The sequence below is a fragment of the Phascolarctos cinereus genome, unplaced genomic scaffold (genome assembly GCF_003287225.1).
Source record: "Phascolarctos cinereus isolate Bilbo 61053 unplaced genomic scaffold, phaCin_HiC Scaffold_726;HRSCAF=1367, whole genome shotgun sequence".
Taxonomy (NCBI): Eukaryota; Metazoa; Chordata; class Mammalia; order Diprotodontia; family Phascolarctidae; genus Phascolarctos; species Phascolarctos cinereus.
This window is the reverse complement of record NW_027556098.1, coordinates 377,170,566-377,188,889: the sequence shown is the minus strand read 5'-3', so window position 1 is coordinate 377,188,889 and position 18,324 is coordinate 377,170,566. Positions and strand designations below refer to the sequence as shown.

The 18,324-nt window shown below is 48.7% G+C and overlaps 1 protein-coding gene across 5 annotated transcripts in view; it reads right to left on the bottom strand.

Annotated features, from left to right (window-relative positions):
* The window catches only part of LUZP1 (leucine zipper protein 1), a 100,983-nt gene that overhangs the window by 4,155 nt on the left and 78,504 nt on the right, over positions 1-18,324 (bottom strand). For 3 of the 5 annotated variants that reach the window (XM_020983044.2, XM_020983042.2, XM_020983045.2), the window contains 3 exons: positions 10,599-10,733; positions 2,702-5,895; positions 178-340 (listed from right to left, as the gene is read on the bottom strand). In XM_020983044.2, the coding sequence (XP_020838703.1) occupies positions 188-340; positions 2,702-5,797 (3,249 nt within the window). In that variant the 5' untranslated portion in view covers positions 5,798-5,895; positions 10,599-10,733 and the 3' untranslated portion in view covers positions 178-187. Of the gene's footprint in view, positions 1-177; positions 341-2,701; positions 5,896-10,598; positions 10,734-11,149; positions 11,217-18,324 lie in introns of all 5 variants that reach the window. The other 2 variants (XM_020983043.2, XM_020983046.2) reach the window with 2 other exon arrangements.

Sequence of the window (18,324 nt, the reverse complement as noted above, 5' to 3'; positions counted from 1 at the left end):
CATTAACTCACTATCTTGGTCCATCTGAAGCCCCCCAGCTAAAAAGCAGGGGTGACCTGAACTCTGTGAGGAGGGGGATGGTGTGGAACAGGAGGAAAGGGCCCCATGGTCTGGCCAAGGGCTGGGGTTCTGGTGGCAAGATGGTGTGACATAAAGTTGCAGCAGAATGTGTCTCACCCCAGTCAGATCAGTTCTCTTCAGAGGAGTGCTTGGCCCGACGTACCCGTTCTTCAGCTCGAACCCGAAGGAGCTCTGGAGGCCGCTTTGCAGGCAGCTCTGGCCTTTCCACACAATTGTGCTGCCATCGAAAGGAGTTGGGGTTACTGCCTTCAGCTTCCTCCTATGGCAGTGAGATCCAGGGAAGTGAGGCATTGGTAGGGAGACTAGGGAAGCCCCTCCCAAAACAAACCCCTTCATCTGGAGACCCCGACGTGCACCAACCCTGGGAGACACATGATCCAGGCCAGCCTATATAGACTCCCTAGAAATCTAGTCTGGCCCCAGTATGTACCAATCCCCAGAAGCCTTGGGGGCCAACACAATTTGGATCGGTCCTGGAGTAGGCTGGGACGGTCTCGGGCCCGACACCTGGGTTTTGAGTCTTAGGTCTCCTACTTCTCAACTCTGTGAACTAAGAGTCATCATGACTCTTTAGGCTCTAATTTCCTTGTTTGTAAAATGGCGGGGTTGGACCAAATGTTCTCTTTCAATCCTAAATCTACAATCCCGAGCTGCTTCTATCTCCTCATCTGAATATAACCGATTGCAATTCCACAACCCAGAAGACATCTGCTTAAACCCGGGATGATGTGGTGAGGCGGGTGGGCGGCAAGGGGGCGTTCCTGTGCGGTAGGAAGCAAGTAGGGGAGCACTTGCCACCACTAGGACGTTGTCATGGGCACAAAGAATTTGAAGAGGCATCACCCATACTTGGGCATCAAAGTTCAGGGAGCCACCCTTTGGGGGGGGAGGTGCTAGAGATTCTACCTGTAAATAGTTAAGACTCAGTTTAACAGCAGTTTTCCATCAGACCTCTCCCTCCCAAAGTGAAGGTTCCCCGTATGTTACCACCCTAGGGAAGAAAGGTGCCACTTTGCTAATGACCTCCTTTGCCCACTTTTCCCTCTTCTCCCAGACCTAACATGTCCCTTTCCATTGACCTCCCCTTCTCTAGCCCTTTTCACTCCATCCTGATTGCTCTCCTTTCCTCCAGGTCCTCCCTAAGTCAGTAATAATGAAGGTTAAATGATTCTAAGTAATACACCTCACCAAGGAGATCACCAAACCTTCTAACAGAGAATGAAACGGTGTCACGTCTGCTTCATCAAAGTAATAGCCCAGTGCCTAACATTCATCCCCGGACGCTCAACTCCAGTACTCTGAACACAGCATGATGCACCCACCACCAGGTGGCTTCAAGGCTTTGTCTTCCTTAGAATGGTGGTCTTGCCCCGAACCCTGAGCCATCCATATAGTCTCACACAAGCCGCCTCCTGACCAATGGTATGAATTTTTGAGATGGTTGGCAAGAGGCCGGCTAACAGGAGCAACATGGCACAGCAGATACAGCCAGCTGCATGACCTTGGGCACGTTCATTTGAGGCAACTTTCTAAGAAGTTGTACAAGTGGGGACTGAGGGTCTTCCTTACCCAAGGATTTCCCATCCAAGCCAGTGAAATCACAGATCTAGTCTCTATCCCTATCAAGGGGTTAGGGATCTGGGGTCAGGGGTCAAAAGTGATTTCACATTGAATGAAAATTCAATCAATATTTGTAAAGTCCCTACAGTAAACAAACTATTGTACTTAGGTCTGAGGGAGAAACAAAGTTCAGATAAGGCAAAGTCTTGTCTGCAAAGACCTTCCACAGCCAGTACTGGAAGAGGCAGCAGAGACACCACTTCTTAGGAAAAGCCCATCCCTCTCTTACCCCTAAGAGACTGTTGGTGACTCTGGTTCCAGGTAGATACTTGCTCAGAAGGCAGCTCACCTACCTGCTTACTGCCTCCCTCCCCCTACCCCCCAACTCGCTCTTCTAGGTATTTCTGGAGCAATCCCCAACTAACCTGGACAGAATCCATCTGGCCTTCAATGAAACAAAGTGAATGCCAAAAGGCCTTCTCAACCTCAGTTGTACCCCTTGGGTAGATGGAGAGAAAGGGAGGAAGAGATTTTGAAATGGTCCCTGTTTATTATCCCCATTAAATCCATTCTCTAAAGCAATGGAAGGCCCAAAACTTTTCTTGTAGCCATAAATTCCTCTGGGTCATGTAGGGGAGGACTCTGTAGGAGGCCAACATTAGAATCACAGAATTTCAGAGACAGAAGGTAACCTAGTGAATAAAGCTCAACCCCTACGTGAACAGCAATCCTATTTTTAACATCCCTGATGAGCAGGGATCTATCCTGCATTAAAATACCTGCACTGATGGGGAACTTATTACCTCCCAGTAAAACCTGTTCCACTTTGGACAGCTCTTACCATTAGGAATGTTTTGGATTTTTTTAAAATACCAACTTCTTCTGCTCCTCTCCCCCTTTGCCCACCTCACAGTCACCCAAATATCCCTAGTTCTACCATCTGAGGTTCAATAACCCCCAGCTGGCCGGTTTCTCACATGGAAGAGTTCCCATCAAGAAGATGGGAAGGGAGAGAAAATGTGGTTCCACATTTGGGGAAACGGAAAAAAAGGGAACTTACCAGGCCTGCTGGGTGATTCAAGGCAGCAGCGGTGACGGAGTCACCGACCCGACTGCGCCTCGTGAGAACCTCTGACACCGTGAGGCTGCTTTGGGTCCTCCGGGAAGACGGCTCAGGGCCATCCCCTGGATTCCCTGCCCCCCTTCGCATGCCCCGCTCGAAGGGAGAGGGCCTGGGCCGCTCCAGTTCTGAGAAATCCGTGGAAGATCTCTGTGTATAGGCATTAGGGGGATCCACATTTTTGCCCCTTTGGGCCGGGGGGTCTTCCAGAGAGTTCAAGTCTCGCCTGGTCCTCCAGGCGCTCCGCACTGTGACGTGTTTGGCATCAGATGGCTCCATTTCCAAAGGGGGACGGTGGCTCTTCCACCGGAGGCTCTCTGAGGGGGGCTCTTGGCTACTCCTCTCCCCAGGCTCTGATGGCTTGATAGTAATACTGCTCCTGGAGACCACTGTTTCTGGCCTGTTCCTCGGGGGCAGGTCCCCGACCGGATCGGCGTCTGCGATCTGCCGCGTGATATCGTTCTTGTTAATGGAGATCTCAAAAGGCAGGCTAATGTGGTTGGTGACCGAGGACATCTCGCTGGGCACCACCTGGATGTTGCTGGTAGATGTGTGTCTCTCTCTCGGGGCTTCACTGGTGCTCCCCCTGGGGCTGCTCACCTCCACGGGGTAGATGGTGATGCAGCTCGTCATTTTGTTTGGCACCGATCTGGAGGTGGGCTTTGGTTTCTCTGAGATGGCCTCTGCCCCGACTCCCCCCATGACCTCTTTCACATCCTTATCAATAATGACAGGCTTAATGACCGCCTTGGACCTCAAAGCCTCCCTGGGGCTGAAGGGCCTACGGCTTTTTACCCCGGAACCACTGGCCTCTTGAAACTCTGCGGCAGCAGTGCTTCTCACAGGTTTCCCGGGTTCCGTGTCGGCCCCAGTGTCTCTATCGTTGTCAAACAGGGGCGTCCTCAGGGCTGCTCGGGACCGCGGCTGCCTTTTTGACTCTGGCTCGGGGGGGATGGTTGTGTTGACTAGCTTGGCGGTGACAAGAGAATCCATGTCCATGTCGTCTTCCAGGTCCAGTCTCTCTCTACCACCAGGTTTGATGACCCTGCACCTAAAGGCTTCATGCTGACTGCTGTCCTCCATCACCACAGATACAGGCTGGTCATGCTCTTCCTTGCTTATGGCTGCAAAGCCCTGCAGGATGTCTTCCTGACTTCTGGAACCATAAGAAGCCTTGGATAAAACTGGAGGCTTCAGACTAGGAGGGCTGCTCTCAGCTTCCTGGCCATTAGCTGGCCTTTTGCATTTTGACAGCCCTTCAGAGGATGATCTCCGAGATGGGGCCAAAGGGTCAGCAGCCTTAGAGGTGCCCAGCTCTGCGGCCAGCCCTGAAGACCCCTGATTTCCACCGGAGGGGTTGAGGATCTTCTTAGCTGATACGGCTTCTAAACAGGTATCCAAACTGGCCACCCGATTCACCCTCAGCACCCTGTTCCCTGCCGAGGCCGAGGTGGTTTCTGTCCTGGTGGCTCTATCGCCATGGCTGGCATCATTAAACACGCGGGATGTCTTTTCCACCTTCCCCTTTAGCCCATTTTCATGTCCTGGCTTGGAGGCTCCCTTCAGGCCTCGATGCTCCTGGGCAGCTGGGGGATAGCGGCTCAGCACTGGCGGCTGTTCCCTGGCCCTCTTGCCTTCGTTCAGAGGAGGGCCAGTTGCAAAGTTGTCATCGGGTCTCTTGGCATCTTGGGAGACATTGTCCATGCCCAGGACAGCGCCAGACGCCTTGGCGGCCCTCCGGTTCACAGCACTGGAGCCGCTACCTGACCTGCTGTTGTGAGGGGCATTGTCATTTCTGAGCACGAGCTCCTTGTAGCGAGGTCTCTCCCCCCTTTTGTGCTGAGGGGAGAGTTCCCGCGACTTGTACCTGGACGTAGGGGACTCGTTGACGAGCCCTCGGTACTTGGGTCTCTCGTGCTGCCGGCCCTTGCCAACCAGGAACGACTCTTCGCTCTCCACCTCCCCATTCTCCAGGTCCTTCTGATTCTTCAGCTGCAGCTTGACCTCTTCCAGCTGACTGGTCAACACCTTGTTCTTATTCTGCTCGCTCAGGTAACTGTCCTTCAGGTCATTGTTCTGAGCCCGCGTTTTCTTCAGCTCCTCCTCCAGAGATTCATAATGTTTGATTTGGGTTTTGAGTTTCTCGATTTCTTGGTTGAGGTCTTTCACTTTGTTATCTTCCTGATCCCGATTCTTTTCATTCTCCGACTTGTTCCGAGTCTCATTCTCCCCCTGCTTGCGATAGTCCAGCATGCCCTTCCTCCTCGCCTCTTTGGAGGGCAGTGTAGACGAGATGCCGTCTTCAATGCGTAGGTCGTTTCTGTCCAGGAGGGTGGAGGCGTTCCTGGGATGGTCCACAAGGTTGACCTTGTTGTTCTGCTCCAGTTTCTGGGTCAGTTCTTTGATTAATTTCTCATTTTCTCTGTCCCTGTCATTTAAATATTTCCTCTCGCTCACAAAACTCAGAGTTAGCGACTTGAGCTTCTCCAGCTCGGACACTAGACTCTGCTCAGTTTTGTCCAGCCTGTCCTCTGAAGTTTCCAGTTCTTTCACCTTGACCCTGAGGGTCTCCAGCTCGGAGGAGATCTTCTTGGTCAGATTCCGCTCCTCGTTCAGACTCAGGCAAAGCTGGGTGCAGTCGTTCTTGCTCCGGCCGAACGCTTCCTCCAGCTTCTCCAGCTCCGCCATCCGTTTCTGGAGCCGCTCGATCTCCGCCTTCAGCTCCCGGGTCAGGCTCTCCTCCTCCTCCAGCTTCTCTTTCATCAGCTGACACAAGTCTTCCGCTCTCTTGATCTCCTCGTCCTTCCCCTCAATCTTCAACACCCGTTTCCGCAGCGCCTCCACCTCGGCCAGCATGCTCGAGTTACTGCCCTCGGCCTGGATCACCTTGTCCTGCAGATCCAGGAGCTCGTCCTCGGCCTTCTGGAGACTTTTGGTGGCCTCCTCCAACTCATCGAGGCGGCGGCCAAGACTCTGCAGCTTGAACCGCAGGTGGCGACTGGAGGTGACCTCCTTGTACCCTGAATATTCCGCCATGTTCAGGCTTCTCTTTAGTGTAGCTCGAGGGAATGAGAAATAGTCAACTCTCTCCTTCTAGCCACAGGGTCTTCTTGCAGCCTGGGACCCTCATCAGTCTGAAGGAAGAAAACGGTAAGGGCATGTGTCAGAAAGCAAACTCCCAGCAAAGCCCCAGAATTTACTCTTCTAAAACACCAGCTCCTCTAATCACAATCTCTAAGGTCAACGGAAGAGACCCCTGTGTTTTATCTGCTTTGCTGCCGAGCTTGGGCCCTCCCTGAATCCAGTGAATCTTAGAGTAGGAAGGGTGCTCAGAAGACATCTAGTACAAGTGGTACCTGTGAGGGAGTCCGTGATGCTGATAACAGCTAATACTGACATAGTGCCTATTATGCTCCTGGTAGGCACTCTGTTAAGCACTTCATAATTACGATCTCATTCGATCCTCACAACAGCCCTGAGAGGTAGGTGCTATTATCATTACTCCTATTTTACAGATGAGGAAACTGAGGCAAACAGCAATCAATTAAGAAAACACATGGATGGTAGTGAAGGCAACTGATGATGGGAGTAATCCAAGGCTGGGGCTTGGCAAGATATGACTGATGATAGGCCAAGGGGGCAAAGTATGGAGGAAGGTTGGAGGTGCAGGCAATGCAGGGGTGACAGCCTGGGACAGAACTGAGGGGAGGAAGTCATGGTGAGAATGAAGAACAGGGTGAGGGGCTGTAAAGCAGAGGAAAAGACAAGATGATAAAATATAAAGAATGACAAAAGAGGATGATCAGATAAAAGAATCTCAGAGCTCATGAACACAGAAGTGGAATACTTATTGTCCATGTCAAGATCAAGGATATGACCCTCTCTGGTGTGTCGCCGAAGTGGAGGAGAGAAGCAGGTGATGGAAATTAAGCAGACTGATGGCCTAGGAGGTAAGGATACCTGAGGGAATATTAATATCGGGGTAGGAGATGGGGAGAAAAATATGTGAGCCAGGAGGAAAGAACATCTCTGGGGTAGGTAGACGTGATTGGGCGATAAATCTGGATTGAATGAACCTCAAAAGAAGAGGGGTTAGTGAGTGTGGAGGGACAGTCTGAAAGTAGTAACGGGGAGCAAGGAGTATTCTAACCCTCCCCCCCCTTCAGTGGGCTGGGGCTGCGGGCGATGAAGGAAAGTACAACCAGTATTGGAAAGGGTGGGGCGGGGCTCAGTGAGATCCTGAAAATGGAGAGAGTGGGAAAGGAAAAGATTTAAGATAAAAGCGAGTTTATGGAGCAGGCATTCCAGAGAGCGCAGTGGAAGATGGCGGCATGAGTGAAGAGTGCAGGCACCAGAGATGGCTAGGGGACAGGTACAATTATATGAGACGTCAGTAAACAAATAGAATCAGAGATGACTCAGGTTCCTGGGTGACTGGAAGGACAGTGGTGCCATCAATAAAACAGGGAAGCAGGTGGGAAGGTCAGGTTTAGGGAGGAGATGATGAGCTCAGTTTTAAACATACTGAGGTGGAGAAGCCAAGTGGGGCTGTCCAGCAAACAGCTACAGACATGGGAAGAATTCATGAAAGAAAGCTGGGCTAGGTACAATGGATTTAGGAGGCATCTGAATGTACAGCAGCAATAATTCAATCTATGGGAATGGAAAAAGTTGCTGAGGAAAATGATGTAGAAGAGAAGGACAGAGGTAAAGTCTTGGGAGACACGCATATTTAAGGAGTAGGGAGATGAAGGAAAATCAAATAGAGGAGAGATGCAGGAGGATCAGGAGCCAGCGGTGCCCAGCAACCCACGGGAGCTCCTTGGAGGGAAGTGCCCAATGCGTACAAGGGTCAAGGAGGAGGAGGACTGCAGACAATGCCACTGCACCTGCCGATGGAGAAGTCCCTGGCCACCTTCTAGAGAGCCCTTGTGGTAGGGTGGTGGCACTGAGGAGCAAACAGATGAGGAGGAAGTTTTAAAAAAGTTTTTAAAAAAACCATGGTGAGGAAAAAAAGAAAAAAACAGAAAAAGGTAGAAATTGCTTTCTAAGAGTTTGCTAATGAAAGGGAAGAAAAGTATAGAGCAATGAATAGCCTGAGAGGGGATGGGGGACAGAGGTGAACATAGTGGAGGAGGTAGGACAGAAACAGAGAGCAATTAGGAATGAAAGCAAGCTCCAGGGGAAGCTCCCAGCGTCAGCCTTTGTGAAAATGCTGCCTCGTCCCAGAGCACAGAGCAAAGTCGGTCCAAGGCCCCATTTTCCTCCAGAAAATAGGAGAAAGGACGTTTAGCACAATGCCTGGCACATAATGTTTGCTTGCTGATGAAGACTAGCACGGGGGTCTGAAGGTGGGAGGAGAAAAAGCAGAACAGCTGCTGTGGGCAAAAAAATTGACAGTTTCAGCCAAATACATATAAAAGCATGGCCCAGCAGCAAGGACCCAGCTGGAATGAGATGAGGTCCCGAGCAATGGTGGCAGAGTGGAGCCGGGAGGGAGCACAGGGGAACAAACTTCAACCCCTTCTGCTGTGGATCCAGATGTCTGTGCAAAAGCAAGCTCAGGGCAGGCTGGAACTGAACACGGGGCAGTGACACAGATAACCAATTGTACCTGTTTGGATTTTTTCAAGCTTTGCTCTGAAGCATCTTCTCTGAGTGTGAGGATTAGGGCACAGACAGAGTGGGGACTTGTGATTCCACTGGTGTAAGAAAGTCTCAGGCAAGGAGACTTTCCGCAGTGCGGTTCAGCACCATCACGGTGTCACTTAAGTCCTCTCTGGAACATGCCCAGGGCCACGCAGAGAACACGTGCCAGCGGCTGTTCCAGATCTTTAAGCCAAGTGACAAGCCTGTTCAATTTTCTGCTTTGATGAAGGGCTGGTCCCTGCCGCCTGGTGGCAGCATCCCTAAATCCCAGAAGCACCCCTGAGGGGTGCTTCTCTCCAAAACATCTTTTGGTGCTATGGTTACAAAACAACGACCAGAAGAAGTCAGGCAGTGAGAGGGGACCAGCATTCTGTCCTTGCAGATAACACAAGGATGGCAGGGTGAACAGCAAAGCCAAGATCTCAAAAGACCTTGACGTAGGCTGAACCCAGGGCTGGATTGAATTAAAATGAAACTTAGTAAGGACAAATATAATTTTACAGTGGGATTAAAAAAAAAAGCCAACTTCATAACACAAGATCAGTTGATTAAATAAGCCTTTTTTTAAGCACCCACTATGTTCCAGGCTCTGTGATATGTTCTGCAGATAAAAAGACAAAAGTAAATAAGCCCTTATCCCCAAGGAGCTGTCATTCTAATCAAATGTAAGATGGGGGACCCACGATTGGACAATAATCTACCAAAAAAAGATCTGGGGGTTTTGGCGGGCCACAAGCTTGATAGTCGTGCTATGAAAACTAAGAAGAATAATGCAGTTTGGGCTACATTAAAAGGAGCATCGCTTCCATTCTGTCTGAGTCAGACCACATCGGGAATCTTGTGTCTCCTTCTAAGCACCATGACCAAAGGAAGAAATTGAGTGAAAGCTCCCATGTGTGTTACCTCCCATTTTAAAACATGATCTGCTTGCTTTTCTGTTTGTATCCTTAGTGCTTCTCACAGTGGTTTGCATGCAATAAATGCTTAATAAAATGCATTTTTATCCTTTAAAAAAAAAAAGACATTGATAAACTTCAGAGCATCCAGAAGAGAGTGAGCAGGATGGCGAAGAGTCTTGAGTTCATATTATGTGACAATCAGTTGGAGGAAATTGGGTTATTTAGGTTAGAGAAGAAAGGATTTGCGGGGGACCTGTAATCATGTCTTCAAGCATTTGAAGGGCTAGCAAATGGAAGAGAGATGTCTGGCCCTAGAGACAAGCAAAAAGCAATGGGAAAAAGGTGCAAATGGCTGATTTAGAGCTGAGGGCAAGAAAGGCTTTCTAACAATGTGACTTATACTAAAGTGGAAAGGCATACCTCAGATAGAATGGGTTTCCCCTCAGTGGAGACTTGGAGGCAAAGCCTAGATGACCATCTAGTAGGGATGTGGTAGAAAACACTCTTTTTCAGGTGCCAACTGGACCAGCTGGGCTTTGAGGTCTCTTCTAGTTCGGAAATTCTCTGATTCTAAAAGCTTAGCCCCTCACCACCAACTACTCTGGTGTCCTCCTACCCCACCCCAGACTAGGGGTGTCAAACCCAAATAGAAATGGCAGCCAATCGATATACATAAGGCTCCCTGAGGGCTGTAGATTGACTTAGAAAACTATATATTAACATTATCTGTGTTGTACTGCACTTTTATTTATTTTGTTAACTATTTTCCAATTGCATGTTCATTGGGCACTGCAGAGTGGTACGGGTCTTGTTTTTGACACATCTGCCCTACATTGTGAAACCTGCTCAAATTCTTCCACCCAATATTACACAGAAGAGCCTTCATTTCAATAGGCATCACAAGAATACACATTCCTAATAGTCACAAGCACAAGCCCAGGTCGGGGCACCCCCTGCCTTTTTAGGTGGGTCCCAACCTGGGAGTCACTGCCCTCCCCAGCCAAAGATGGCACTGCCTGGTGTGATGTGTGAACAGCAAACCTTCTCATGCCAAGAACACATTCATTATTGTCCCAGGAGTTTTCCGTTACTGCCATCTACCTGCTGGTATGAGTGATAGCCCAGGATATATTCTAGAAATGAGCAAAAAATTAAAAGAGTCTAATGTGCGTGTTTACATTGGTGGAAAGAACTACCCCTACCAGAACAAGCACCAGGTGAGGGCCAAAGTTAATCATAATTCTTCCCTTGGAAACCAAAAGCGGATAAAAAGTATTTAGCAAACTCACCTGGTCTGGCAATGTAGCAGCAACAGGAGTGACCTGAGGGTTGGGAGACGTGGATTTCTGTTTCCACTCCTACCACTGGCTTGCTGTGTGACCCTGGGCAAGTCACTTATTGTCTCTGAGCCTCAATGTCCTCATCTGTCAAGGTAAGCAGTTGGGAGAGATGCTTTATTTCCAAGGTCACTTCCAGCTCTGACATCTTAGGTTCTAAAATTCCTAGTTCTAAAGTTTCCTCCATCTTTGATATTGTGTGTTCTAAAGTCCCTTCAAGCCCTGAGTTTCTATAATCTGTAGTTCCTTCCGGTTCTATCATGCCACGTCATTACAATCAACTAGCATTTATTAAGTATTTCCTAGGTGAGAAAAAAAAGGGCACAACCAAAAAGAAAGCAAAACACCCAGCTCTTGCTCAAGGAGATTACAGTCTAATGGGGCAGGTAACATGCAAACTACACACAAATAAGATAAAAGATAAATGGAAGTAGTCTGGGAGGGAAGGCAGTAAGATTATTCATTAGACTTGAAGGAAGGCAGGGGGAAGGAAGCTCTCATACCTGAAGGAAGATAAGGATCATGCCAAAAGGTAGAGGAGGTAGTACATTCCAGACATTAAGGAGCAGCCTATGGCAGCAAGAAAAGGGATGTCAAGTTTGGAAAACTAGTAGGAAGGTCTGTCAGAAAGTTCATGTGAAAGGCATTTTATGAAAGAAAACTGGAAAGGTAGGAGGGAACCAGACATTAAGGGCTTCCTGAAAGGATCCCGGGGAGGTCCAACTGAGATAAGACATTGGAAAATGCTCCCTAAATGGTGGCCTCTCTTACCATTATTGCCTCCTCATGGCACACAGGCTGCCATGGGCTCACAAAGGCTATATACCAAGAGAACAAACGTTCTGACAGGTCGTACATCAAGCTGCAAAGGCTTCTGGGAACAGGCTCATCAATGGACTGTGTGTGTGTGTGTGTGTGTGTGGTGTGTGTGTGTGTGTGTGTGTGCGTGACCACAGATCCTTGAAGTCAATCGGTGAAAAATAACCACCTCATTTTTGTACCAGCTTTTACTTTCCAATGCATGTTCCTATCTCTCATGTTACTTGACTTTCACAATAGCCCTGTGAAGGAGGGTGTTATTGTTCCCATTTTACAGATGGAGAAGCTGAGGCCCAGAACAGGAAGTGCCCAAGATCATAAAGCTAGCCAAGGAGGCGGCCAACCTAGAAGTCCTCATCTGGGCTCTCCCCCAGGACCCTATATTGCAGCCCCTTCCTGTCTCATTCCACCGGACCTCTTCTGGGAGTGGTTTCTTTTAGACATTGGCTACAACTCCAGGGAGGCAGAGGAGGAGGCAGCTGTCATAGAAAGTATGTGTTCCAAGGCTCGGCTGGATCCCAAGCACCCAGGGCTTCCGGCAGGAAGTTCGTGGGCAGAGGAAGGCGATTCCTCCGGCCCAGCAGGAACAGATGCTAGGCCTCCTCGTGGGCCCTGGCTGTTGGGCAGAGGGGAGGGGCCTGGAGCCTGATGCTCACATAGCCCAACCCCTCCATCTCCATGGCCAAGCAGAAACCAGCACTAGCTTCCTTCCTGAGCCTGGACAACCAAGATCTGGGAGGGCACCAGCTGACCCCACATCAACCTGCCCCAAGAAGGCTCAGTGCTCCCCCACGCTCTTGGGGGCTGGCTAGCCTTAGGGCAGGCCTTTCCCCTTCTATGAGTCTGAATTCTCAGTGAGGTAGCCTACCGCTAGTTCTTAGACTTGACTTTCAAATTCACACCTAGCTAACAAATCCTCTGGGTACCAGTTTCCTAGTCTGTGAATAAAACGGTAGAACAAAATGATCTCTAAGATCTGTTCTAAGATTCTCACCTTCTCTGATAATTGGTCTTCTTAAACTCCTCCCAGCTCTGACATCCTGTGTTCTAAGGCTCCCTCCCAGCTCTGACATCCTGGGTTCTAAGGCTCCTCCCAGCTCTGACATCCTGGGTTCTAAGGCTCCTCCCACCTCTGACATTCTATGTTCTAAGGATCTTTCTATCTCTTGACATGCCATGTTCTAAGGATCTATCTTTGATGTTCCACGTTCTGAGGCCCATCTCACACAAGATGCTCTCTTCTATCTTCATGCCTTTTCACAAGCTACTTCCCAATGCTAGAATATACTCTCTCCTTACTCCAACCTTTTTGGGACCCCTGGCTTCCCTCAAGATTCCGCTCAATCATCTTCTACATGAAGCTTTTCCTGATCCACCCATCTCCGAGAATCCTCTCTTCCTCCCCAGACTACCCTGCATTTATTTTGAATATACTTTTGCCTACTTAAATATGCCCATGTTGTCTCATTAGGATGTAAGCTCTGTGGGAGTGGACGGTGTTTCTTTATTTCTGAATCTCCAGACTTAAGCCCAGTGCCAGACACCAGATAGAAAGATAAAGCAACATCCCTTGGCTCAGAGCTTACATCCCAAGACAAGGTGCACATGTTAATGGACGGATTGATCTAATTCGCAGAAAGCCTACAGACACTAAGGGGCAAATGGCAATGCTTGGACAAAATGCATTGGTTTTCACCTTTGTCCCACCAGTAGAAAGAGCCCTGAATTCACTCAGTCAGAGAACCTGAATTCTCTGCTATGGAAGGGTGACCTTGGGCAAATTTCTGGGTTTCCTCATCTGTTCAATGAGAAGCTTGGACCACATGATCTCCAAGCTCACTTCCAGGACTAAATCAATCAATTAGTAAATATTTTATTAAATGCCCACCATGGGTGGTGCTGGGAGCCTAGACAAAAAATTAGACAACCCTTCTGCTTACTATATCCATGCTTTCTAGAAGCAGGCCCAGACCCTTAAGGAGGTTGGGTGGGTACTAGCAGCTGGGGGTGGGGGAGGGGCCAGAAAAGGCTTCCAGTAGAAGCAGCCTTGAGCTACACCCCGCCACACACACACACACACACACCCAGGAGGGCGATCTTAGTGTGGAGAGAATGGCTTCTATGGATCCAGTGTTCTGCAAGCAGAAGGTGCTGAAATCAGCATCAAACCCCAAGCCCTATCCTTTCTACCAATTCAGCCCGAGCCCTGCTGGCTAAGGGTCTGCACCTTGACCCCACGGCCACCAGAGGGAGCCCATGCTCCTAGGGAAAAAACCCATTCAGATTGGGCTGCATACCTCTCTGCAGGGCTGGCTCTTGCCAAAGGCAAGAGACAAGGTCCAGTTCCCAGCAGCTGCAGCAATGGGTCATGCTGAGGGAAGGGTGTGTCTGTGAGAAGATACTCTCCTTAAATGAACTCAGCTTGGCACAGAGGAGAAAAGTGACCTCCCTTAGGCATAGTGAGAGCTACATCTTGGGTAAGCCCCCAGTCAAGAAAGATCAAGGGGCTGGTTGGCCCTCTGGCCTTCGGCCACATCCCTTAGAATTCATTCAAACATTTAATAAGAGTCTGCAGCGGGCAAAGCAATGGGCTGGGTGCTGAGGAGCATACAAAGTTTAGAAATGCCATAACACGGTCACTACGGTCACCAAACTGTCCTAATGGCAGTGGAGTAAATTAAGCTCTTAAGCCCCATAAGGCCATTCAAAGTTGTCCTCTCAGGTTTCTGTGCCCCATCTTATTCCTTCTAGCCCCTCTTCTCATGCAAATCAATCCCACCTGGAAGCATCTGTGTTATAAGTGAAAAAAGGGCAGTGCCGATTTGGGATCATGGTATGGCTCTGATCCTTGTTCTTCCACCAGCCCACTATAATCCAGGCAGGTCACTTTCCTTCTCCTGGCCTGCTCCCTCACCTGTAACATTTAGGGGACTGCCTCCCCCCCAAAAAAAAGCCAGAAGAAAATGCCCCTTCCGCTTCCTTTTTTGCAGAGGTGAGAGGCTGTGGTTGTGGAAGACTGCCTATACAGTCACATTCAGTTGATGAGATGGTTGGTTTGGTTGAATTACTTTGTTTCCTACATTTTCTTTTAGTTGATAAGTATTTATTAAGCACTATGTGCCAGGTACTTCTGCTAAATGCTGGAGGTACAGAGAAAGCCAAAAGACAGGCCCTGATTCTCAGGAGTTCAAAGGCTAATGGGGAAGGAAGAATGCAAAATGATTACGTACAAACAAACTCTAGATAGGATAAATTGTAGATAATCAACAGAAGGAGGCACTAAATGAAAGCGAACCAACTCTGAAGTCCTCTGCTCCAGTCCATATTGAACTCTATCTCCAACATCTCACCCCCCCCCCATAAGTCATATCTAGCTTTGGCTAGGAGACCTTCAAAGACAGGAAGGAACTTGCTGTCTCTTGAGGCATCTTATTCACCCCTTTAGAAAGTTCTAGCTCTTAGTCTTTCCATCTGCCTCTCTCCAACTCAGTTCTGGGGCCAAGCAGAACAAATTCAATCCTACTTCCACATGAAAGTCAGTCAAATATGAGGAGACAATCTCCCTGCCTCCTCTAGCCCAAGTCTTCCCTTTCCCAGGCTAGCCCTCCCTTTTCCTGGGAGAGTCTCCTTCTGGTCCCATCCCCATTCTGGCTGACCTCCCACCCCCACGGGTTCTCCAGTTAGTCTGACCTTCCTCTCATGCAGCACCCAGAATGGAACATAATCCCCTGCAGACACAGTCAGGGTTTCAGAGGACAGCCAGCCAGACCAGCACGGCTCCCTCTGTTCTGGACACAGGTTGCTGTGCTTCTCTTAATGGAATGTCTTGGACCTTGAACAAGTCCCTGGCCCTTATGAGAGACCCTGTGGAGAATGATGGGCCAAAGCTTGGGAAACCCTGAGAGCTTCATCAATCAGTTCTTCCTGCAGTCCAGCAGTACGCAGTTATCCCTTCCACAGCCAACTTTCCCCATCGTGATTTCAATATATCAAGGTCACATAAGAAACTAAATGGGAAATTGGGGGCAGTTTTGCAGAAGCTGCAGATGACACAGAAAACATTTAGAAACTCAGAAATACGTAATATATGTATAGTATTGTATGATATCAATACATTTTATCTTTTAATACCATAACAATTCAGACTTCTCTGGCAGGAAGGGAAGGCCAAAAACTTTTCTGTGGATTTTCCAGATCAGAGGGGGTGCTGAGCCCCTAACACCCCCTCCTTGCAATGTAAGGAATGGGACTGAGGGTTTGGAGTGGACAAGGCAACTTGTGTGCTCACCCCACTTGCCCTCAGGAGATCAATGGCAATTCCTCCTCTTCCTCTGTCTTCTGCTTACCTTTCCCAACTAATTTCTGCTTCCCGATTCTACAGTACTCTCCAGTCTATCAGCCAATAAGGGCCTACTATGTGTCAGTATAGAGCCAATATGCAAACAACTATATAAAACCAAGCTTTCTACTGGATAAGTAGGAAATAGTCAACAGAGGGAAAACACTAGCCTTAAGAGGGATCCGGAAAGCCTTCCCACCGGGGCGCAGCTTTGTCAGATTCCAATACTACTAAGCAGCTCCTCGTCAACAACACAGAGCTCCCGGGCATGGATGGCTTTGCCAGGGCCCTGAAGTCCCCAGACCACACCCTGACAAGTCACCTAAGAAGCATCTCAATACATGCACTTGATCAGCAAACATTTATTAAGCACTTCCTGTGTGCAAAACACCTAAAGTACAAAGCTTCTTTGCCCAGTCCAAAGAAAAAAAGCAGAGACAGAGAATCTGCCTCTCCTAGGATTCTCCAATGGGGGAGGGAAAAAAGGGAGTGCCCATTGTGCCTGGGATCCAGCAGGCAGTTAATGTTTGCTTAAATGAATTGGAAGACAAAACCAGGCAAAACCTGTCTTTCACGGCAACACAGGGATAGGGACCCTTTTTTTTTTAAACCTAAGGCCCCTGACAAACAGAGAGATCACTCAACAAAGCAAAATATCAACCAAATCAACCCCAAAAGTAAAAACAACTTATTATGATCTTGTAATTTCACTGAAGTGGGGAAGTTCCAGTATAGAACTGGTGACTCATCTCTAACAGTCTGAAGCTCTGACCGCCCTTTGGTCACCAATCTAGGTCCCCAGGCAGGACTTGAGCCCTCTGGCCACCACAACGTTCTGCTGCCCTGCAAGCCATCCTTCTCCTAGTGCAGCCCAACATGGCAGTCGGTACCACTGATGATGATTCATGCGGAGCTTGCAATCCACCAAAACCTTCAGCTTACTTAGACAAACAGCAATCTAACCAGACCTCCCCCTCATCTTGTACTTAAGAAAGCATTGTTTAAACCCACAGTTAAGACCTTATTAAATGTCATTTAATATAATTAATAATTAAATGTCATTTTATTCAAGCTGGAGAAGATGTAGGGAAACAGTAGTTCCAGCTCCGAAATACTGTAATTGGGCAAGGGAGGAGATGTGAGGCTGGAGGCTCACTGAGCTGGGAGCATCTCTGTCTAGCTCCTCTGCTTTTGCAGATGTCCAAGATTAATATACAACCAAATCCACATCAGCTTAATCTTGCAGCTGGACTGCCCCCCTCAGAGCCAGCCTAGGTGCCCTCATGTCCACACCCACACCCACACAAACCCATCACCCTCATTCTTACCTGCGGAGTAGAAAACTCAAGCCAAAAAGCATGTGAGGAGGTGGGGGTGAGGAAAGGGGAGAAGTAACAACGATGAGGATGATGATGGTAGCTAACATCAACATTATGCTTACTATGTGCCAGGCACCATGCTAAGTGCTTTATCTCATTTGACCCTCAAAACAACCCTGGGAGGGACGTGCTATGATTATCACCCCCACTTTACCAAGGAGGAAATTGAGGCAAATGTAAGTTAAATGACTTGCTCAAGATCACACAACTAGTAAGGTGGAGAACAGGCTGCCCTGTACTAGACCTTCCCACAAATGCTTGGACTGGGACGAGGGTCCTTAACCTTGGACTTGGGGGAGGTCTCCATGAACTTGTTTTTAAAAATTTTAACAACTATTTCAATAGGTTTCTATAGTAACCTTATGCATTTTATTTTATACATTTAAAAATATAAGGAGTCCCTAGGCTATGACACAAAAAAAAAAAGGTCAAGAACCCTATGTGGTCATCAGGGTCCCTTCCACCTCTAACATTCGGTGGTTCTACAAATCTTTGAGAAATAAGGTTACAATGAGCCCCCGGGGCAGCTGTGACAAGGAAAAGAAGCAACCCCAGGGTGGGGCTGGGAGGGGCTTGGAAGGGTGGAGCATTCTCCAAGACAGCCAGGGTTATAGCCAGCATACTGTACTAGAAGGAACGCTCCACTTAGAGCTGGGGGTCGGAATCCTGACTCTGACACTTATCACCTGTGCAATCATGGCCAAGTCAAGCCTCGTATCCTCTCTGAGCCTCAGTTTCTTTATAATACCATGAACACTACACTACCTAGAAAACCCTTTTACACATTGTCCAATACAATATGTATAAGACTAGAGCTGTTAATGTGAGTTAAGTTCCAGGAGCCTTCACCCCCAGTTACCACCAGATGGGGGAGCCAAGCTTCTTTCCCCAGCTGCCTTGAGTCATTGCCCAGGTATCCAACATCTCCATTCACATACCCCAGGCCCGCCACTTTAATAAAAATAAAGAAAGAATTTAAAAGGCCTGGACTGGCCTCTAGGGACAGCCCGGAGGGTGTCGCCCATTTAGGGATCTTGCTCTTCCCAAGCTCTTGCCCCCAGGCCCAGTAGGCTTGGCCCACACAGACTACATTAGGTTGGACCTCCTTCCTGTGGTTGATGCCTAGGAATGTCTAGAATAG